Below are 7424 nucleotides of genomic sequence, written 5' to 3' on the forward strand. Positions count from 1 at the left end.
AACAAATTTTAAATGGGAAATACGCAACAAAACTATTTTCCTATTTACAAAAAGATGAGAGAAGTATTTACTTGCGGCTTAACGACGTATTGGCCTTTCGTCGCAGATCGAATATCAAGAGAGTGCTCGAATTCTCTCGTAATCGATTCTATGGTACTTGCTGGACTTGGAAGTGGCGACGCAGGAACAAGCACTTCTGCAGAGGGCTGAAATAAATTGCTTAAAATAAATTACATCCGCGTAGTTTTGTTAATCAGTGCCAATGAAATAATTGATAAATCTTACAGCAAGATCGCTCGATGCATGTGTCTTAATTTTCTTTTTACGTCGCGGTGGAGCAACAGGGACACCAGGCATCGCAACATCTTCCACTGATTTTCCATTATTCTTTGTGCTAGCGATGACATCAGGTTCTTGAAGCATAATAGTCTTGTCACTTTGCGAGTGAGAAGCATAATTGGATGTACTGTTAACAGAGGATTCCTGCAGGACATCCCCTGATAACGTAAGGACACTGGAAGACTGGGACACTTTACCAGAGGCTGTGTCCTCGTCTTTGCTCGGAATACTAGCAATGGAGGACATCTGACCCTCACGGGTAAGGGCGGCAGGAGGAGGGCACTGGGATATACCAGATACAAGTACGCCAGAAGCGTTATCTGCGACTCCCGCCAGAATTCGGCCCACTCGTCCTAAAGAGGTCATACTTTGTAAGCTAAGAGTGTCATGCTCTATAATTCTGAACGGATGGGTCGTTTTTGAAGGAGTAGGATAAACACCCTCGATGGAAGATGTCTGGCTATCCGGAGGAGAACTATTAATCGGAATGTCGTCATCTTCCGTTTGCATGCGTTGCCGAAGTTCACGAAATCTTCTTCTGCCTACAATTTTGTCTGTGGTGGATTCTTGACCATTCTCATCCTAAAATATATTTCATATTCTACAATTTTTTAGTATTCACTGCAACCTTTTCCAAAGTGTTTTATGTGAAATATTTTAAAATTAGATATATAAAAAGATGTACATGTGTTTTTTAAATTAAATTCATCCTAATTTAAAAAAGTAGTAAGTAATGTCTTTCCTGCTTTCAATTTTTCTAAAAAAATCCAATCTATACAAAATCTATGCAATATGCATTGAAACAACATTTTATAAATATTAGAACAATACACTCACTAGTTTTTCTTTATTTTGCTCACAGTCTGTGGAATCGCGACTCTTTGGTTCAGCTGGTTTTATAAAGACATGATCATCCTCCTGTTTGCATACTTGCAGCGTTTTATCAGCCTGGCTTTCCACATTGATGGAATCACGTTTAACTTTTCTATACAACAATCAAAATTTAATATAATTAATTGTAAATTATCTTATATATATCTTATTCACTTGGAGTGTATTTAATTGAAAGTTTTCTAAAATATAACAAAACTGCTGTATTCTTAGCTATAACAAGTATGTAAAAATAAAGTCAATGGCAACTGAATGATAAATGCAATATTGGTTAATTTATATAATTTTTTATTTTATTAATATTTTAGTATATATATTGACTTTAACTACACTATACGACTTTAAACGGTCTTGAAGCTGACAGTTGCTTGAATAATGATTTGAAAAAATCCTTGCTATATTTATATGCAAAAGTTGGAGCGTGTGACATTGAGAGTACGTTTAAAAAATTAAATAAAATAATGCCATATCGACCAAGTGCTCGTGTAGTCGCGAAGTCTTGCATACACGATTCATTCGCGCGCGTTTGAAAACGATCGATGTACATATGCATACGAAAGCACATACGATGAATCGTCTGTAATATTTATACGAGAATATGCGCGAGTCATTTGAGTATTTACTATTTTTGACATAATGATACGACGGAGATCAGCGGAGATGGAAAGGCAACAATTACCGCGACGAACGATGAAACGAATCGTCCTCCGCGTCGAAAAACTCCTCGGAATCGCTGCTGCCCGACATCGTCGTCCTCAGAAAATAATACGCGCAAACTGCCTCGTTTTCGCATTGGAATCGTTGACGCACGTCACGCACGTTGATAAGCAGCAAACAAGAAGGTCGTAGCCAAATAGGAGCGATCGCGTGAACGTAAACTACACAGAGTCATGTTTCAATTTGCAGATTTGCAGCACCAACAGCAGCAGTAGCTCCAGTACGACAGTTACACCCACGGAGTAAAAAGGATAAGATCAAACATCAAACTTGTAACTCGTAGCAGTCGTTTTCTGCTCCACTGGGAAAATTAGTGCAGCACCAGCGCCGTGCTAGGTAATAGATTTCGACAAAAATTTTACATACTAGTGCAATGCAAAATTGTAATAGTGCAGGTTAGATTTAGGGCCAGTTTCATTAATGCTGATTACTTGGGCTTTTCAAGCCTGTTGATTGGCTATAGAACAAAGAGATTCGAAATTCTCTCTGTCTTCCATCCAATTAACACGCTTGAAAAATTCGTCATACGACAAAAAACAAACACATGTAATATTGGTCTTAATCGGCTGATCAAAGATGTGTTCCAAATTTACTGTCAATACTGAAAATCTATAGTTCACGTCACGCGTATAGATTTTTAGTACTGACAGTAAATTTTGGAACGCAGCTTAAATATGAGTTGCCAATTGTTAAACTGAAAACTTAGAGAGCGTTTATATTAGTCGTAATCGTATATGCCGTAATCTGAGAATTGACTAATCACAGTCAAGTATTCTTCTCTCATTCGATGATAAGAAGAGAATACTCGAAGGTGATTGGTCAATTTTAATATATTACTGCATACGACATATGATTACGGCCAATATAAACGCTCCCTTATCATCTTTAATCTAATTTCTTAATAAATCTATTACAAAATATGTATTTGTAAAAAAACTCAAAATATGTTAATATCTCAAAATTTAATTTATTATCCATGCTACACTTTTTCCTTACAATGAATAGGTTAAAAATTAAGATAGATTTTTTTTAAGTCTTATTATTAACTATTGGTTTTCAGATCTCTTTGCAGTCAATCAATGGACTTGATAAGCTTGTCGTACGACAAATGGACGAAAATGGACAGATCACGATCAATTATTCTTCTCGCATTTGACTGTAAGTCCAGATCTACAATAGATGATTTAAGCCTTAAGCTTTAAGAAATCAACCAATTGCGGTCGAATTCAAGGAGTATCATCGATTATGATTCGTCCATTTCGTATAACTTACGACCTAAAACTCTATTGTAGATAGATCCGGAGTAAGAAATGAAATGGCCAAAGCAACTAAAACTTTTTGCACCAAATTCTTAAGTCTAGTTCTTTTTAACTGAAGTTCTTGCACGATTTATTTTTCTTTCTTTTTTCTTCACGTTGAAGAAAAAAAAGAAAAAAATCGTGATTAACTAGCGTATTAATTAACTTTAATTAACGTATTAAGTAACTTTTTAATAATGAATTTTAATTTTAATAATATATTTAAAGAATAATATGTTAAATTAGTACAGTATACATTGACATGATTAATTAAATACATATGTATATATTTATACACATTGCCAAAATTAAAACAATTTAATAGAAAAGTTAGGGTATATATCAATTGCATACGAGTCAATTGTGCACAAGACAATTACAGAGAAAACAAATTTAAAAACTTTCTATGCAAAAGTTACAATGATTGAGTGTATAGTAATTGCCCACGATCTAATTGTGCACAAGCCAATCACAGCGCTAAAAAAAATAATCCAAAACTCCCTACGTAAAAGTCGCTGTGATTGGCAGTGGGCAATTGCTACAATGCACAATTAAACCGCTTCCATTGTGATTGACAATGAGCAATTGCAACAGTATGCGGTCAGAGAAAACAGGTTGCAACATTTTTTTTTAATGGCTTTTAAAACGCAGCTTGCTCACCGAGTATTTGATTCTTATTGGCCTAGTTTTCACCGAAGGTTTAAACCGGATCAGAATGTCAGAATCAACCAACTACAGTCAAGCATTTCCCTGTCGTTTGACTGTAACAGAGAAATACTCGACTATAATTGGTTAGTTTTTACTTTATTTCTGATCTGGATTAAACCTTCGGTAGAAACTAGCCTACTGAGTTCTTAATGAGTTCTTATATCTGATTGATGTATATATCTAATGGAATATGTCACTCAGATGCAAGAGCTCACTGAGAGCTTAGTGAGCGGTCGTTGTACAGAGGCCCTATTCTTGAGTATATATAAATAATTTTTGCATAAAAAAATGACAGTTTCTCGATTATAATTGATCGATTGTATATGGAATTGCAATTTTCGTATGCGATATTTGTTAAAGAATAGAGTCGCGTTTATCAGACTCAATCGTTGAGTGAGCGCGCGCTGTTATTGATTTATTTTTTTATAACATCCAATCAGCATTTTAGATCTGAAAGAATACATCAATAGCAGCGAGCGCTGCTCAACTATTGAGTCTATTGGACGCAGCCAATGAATGCATCCATTGGTCTAATTTACATCGTGCACTTGATATGGATATTAACTAGTTACTTTCTATTGAATTATTTTAATTTCGAAAATAATGTACAACCGATTACAGAGAGATTGCAAAACTTTTTTTTCGATGAATTTTGAAATACAGCCTACTCACCGAGCGATTGGTTCTTATTTGTAGATCTATGAATAAGAACCAATCGCTTGGTGAGCAACCTGCATTCCAAAACCCATCGAAAAATGTTGCAACCTTTCTGTGGAGACCGGCTGTACACACATTACAATAAAAAGAATTAACAGGCTCCAAAGAATAAAATAAATCAAAAAATGATAATGTCTATGAGAACCGAACACTAGATGTACATACACATGTATTGAATTTATTCAATCAATACATAATATACAATAGACGTTTTAATCCTACTGCGGATCCTTTCTCAATATCGTAAAACTATTATTAAATTAAAAATACAATTAAAATTACAGACATATATATATGTATATATCTTTAAATATACTGGTGAAATTGAGATAATTTAATAGAAAGTTACTAGTTAGTACGCGGTTTAAATGCTCGGTGCGAAAGGGGTCGTCGATGTAGGGCTCAGTAGTTGATACCACTGTCGATACTATTTCGGCGTTGGCCAATGCTGTCTCGGCGTCATGGAAAAGAGCCATACGATTGGTGCAGAGGAAATTCACAGCCCCGAACTCGTGCGGGCGCCCGCTCTTCAGCATGCCTGCCGTAAAGGAGCCGAACCGTCACACAAAAGCAAGATGGAGGATCTCACAGTCGAAGTATGCGGCGAAAACGGAGCGTATTATAAGGTTTGTTCTGTGAAAAGTATACAAAAAAGTGGGCGGAAGCCTCGGGCGGTGGATAGGCCGAGCCACGAGCCGCGGCGCGATCGTAATCTCGCGGGACAAAAGCCCGTACTTCGCGAATGCACGGCCCTCAAATGTTCGCGAGGTAACGCGGCTTCCCTCGACGCCATGTCTCGTTTGACAGGGCGTGATTTTCTCTTGCCTCGCGTCGTTGTGCATTTGCGCTCGCGGTGCCATCGTCAACTCATCAATTTAGCGTTATTCCAAATTTACGACATGCGGACCCGTAAACCCTCATAATCGCCCTCTCTGCACCCTCCTTCTACCTCGCCCGTTTTCCCCCTTCACTCCGACGAGTCGCGATTTTACGTTCAACTGGCCTGCGCTACTCGCTACACTCCTGATTCCTACAAAGACGACTTACTACATGTTTCGTGTATAACTTTTTTCAGGCCTTTGTCACCGATGTCTATGACGACGAAGTTTTGGTAACTTTTGAGAATGAGTAAGTTTTTCTCACGACTCACCATGTTCGACAAGAACGTACATTTTTTTACGTCTCGATATGATGTTTTGTACAACAACAACAATGTATCACATCTGTGGACGTTATGCTAGATATCTTTATGGTTTGCTATAACTTCTTATTCTCATCTCACTTGTTTTTTACTGTTGAATAATAAAGATTCATATGAATCTACAGGTTTATTCTATATTCTTAATCTATAGTGTTAGAGCGATATATATTTTTATTTTGTTACATTGCATATATGTATATATATATATATATATATATATATATATATGTGTGTGTGTGTGTGTGTGTATATATAATGTACCTCTGATATTGACAATTATATTATTCATTGACTGTACAAAATATTAGATAATAATTTCTCTTCCTCTTTTGTGTTACATATTAACGAAATATGTTAACGGAAAAGATATACACACATGAAATGAAAGAAGAGGCGAACTTTAACAGGCTAAAATATTGGAAAGTTTATTGTTAAATGTTTTAATACAGAATGTACAACGAAATAAGTGATATGGAAATAAGACATATATAACAAAAGAATGATTTATAATTTTTTTATGTATTGTTTAAATATACACATGTACACTTACTGTTTTTATAATATAACATTATTAGTATTATATTTATCTCTGAGAATTTTACTCTTATCCTATAATAAAACTCAGATAAATTTTTTTTTTACTATTCTTTTGTTATACATAGATGTTATGTGTGAAATATATAATGTACATAATTGTACAACTCAATCTAATTGAACGTATAATGCGTATTTCAGCTGGCAACCCGAATCGAAATTCCCATTTGCTCAAGTCCGTCTACCTCCAAAAGATGGTTCCAAAACAGAATTTCAGGAGAACCAGGAGATCGAAGTATTCTCTAGATCTAACGATCAAGAAGCATGGGGTTGGTGGAAAGCACTTATTAAGGTAAGCAATATAATACTTTGACAAATATATAGATGGCAGATATAGTGCTCATGCTAATTAAAGCTTTGTGTCCACCATACTAGAAATTGGTCCGACATCTCGGATGAAGAAAGAATTAACCAATGGCATTGATCATGACTAAATTGTTCAAATGTGATTTGTTAATTCTTTCTCTGTCCGAAATCTCAGAGCAATTTCTAGCATTGTGAACACAAGGCTTAATATCTTGCATATATACTTGATTGAAAAGTTTGATACATGCTTATGTAATGCAATTACTAAAAGCACAAATTAGCATTATTAGATTATCTCTTTTTCCTCTCCAACAGAAATCAAACCTTTATTTTTTAATGATTTTCTTTATCTTTTATATGATTTTTCTTAGATGAGTAAAGGAGGTTTTCAAGTAGTCGAATACTTGGGATGGGAATACACATATACTGAAATTGTAGCTAGTGAGCGACTGAGAGCCAAAAATCCAAATCCCCCTATTGACAAAAACACATTTCACAAGATCGAAATTGAAGTACCTGAAGAGCTCAGAGAATTGTAAGTAAAAGTATTTCTAAAAAAAGAAAAGAGTCGTAAATAGTAATCTGCTGCATATAAGTATCTATATTTACTTTTGTATCTATAATTAATTATAGATATAGGATATATATATATA

General features: G+C 35.2%; 2 protein-coding genes across 4 annotated transcripts in view; one reads left to right on the top strand and one right to left on the bottom strand.

Moving 5' to 3' along the window:
• The window catches only part of LOC108747255 (WD repeat-containing protein 44), a 5812-nt gene extending 3631 nt beyond the window's left edge, over positions 1-2181 (bottom strand). The window contains exons 1-5 of one of the 3 annotated variants that reach the window (XM_018484635.1): positions 1910-2181; positions 1177-1324; positions 780-921; positions 286-692; positions 72-206 (exon numbers count right to left, since the gene is read on the bottom strand). In XM_018484635.1, coding sequence (XP_018340137.1) covers positions 72-206; positions 286-692; positions 780-921; positions 1177-1324; positions 1910-1977 — 900 coding nt within the window. In that variant the 5' untranslated portion in view covers positions 1978-2181. Of the gene's footprint in view, positions 1-71; positions 207-285; positions 922-1176; positions 1325-1909 lie in introns of all 3 variants that reach the window. The other 2 variants (XM_018484636.1, XM_018484634.1) reach the window with 2 other exon arrangements.
• Positions 2182-5181: 3000 nt separating this feature from the next.
• LOC108747188 (synaptic functional regulator FMR1) overlaps positions 5182-7424 on the top strand; it is an 11720-nt gene continuing 9477 nt past the window's right edge. The window contains 4 exon segments of the mRNA XM_018484511.1: positions 5182-5296; positions 5746-5798; positions 6607-6757; positions 7143-7306. Coding sequence (XP_018340013.1) covers positions 5246-5296; positions 5746-5798; positions 6607-6757; positions 7143-7306 — 419 coding nt within the window. The 5' untranslated portion in view covers positions 5182-5245.

This window comes from Trachymyrmex septentrionalis, unplaced genomic scaffold (assembly GCF_001594115.1).
Source record: "Trachymyrmex septentrionalis isolate Tsep2-gDNA-1 unplaced genomic scaffold, Tsep1.0 scaffold196, whole genome shotgun sequence".
Lineage (NCBI taxonomy): Eukaryota > Metazoa > Arthropoda > Insecta > Hymenoptera > Formicidae > Trachymyrmex > Trachymyrmex septentrionalis.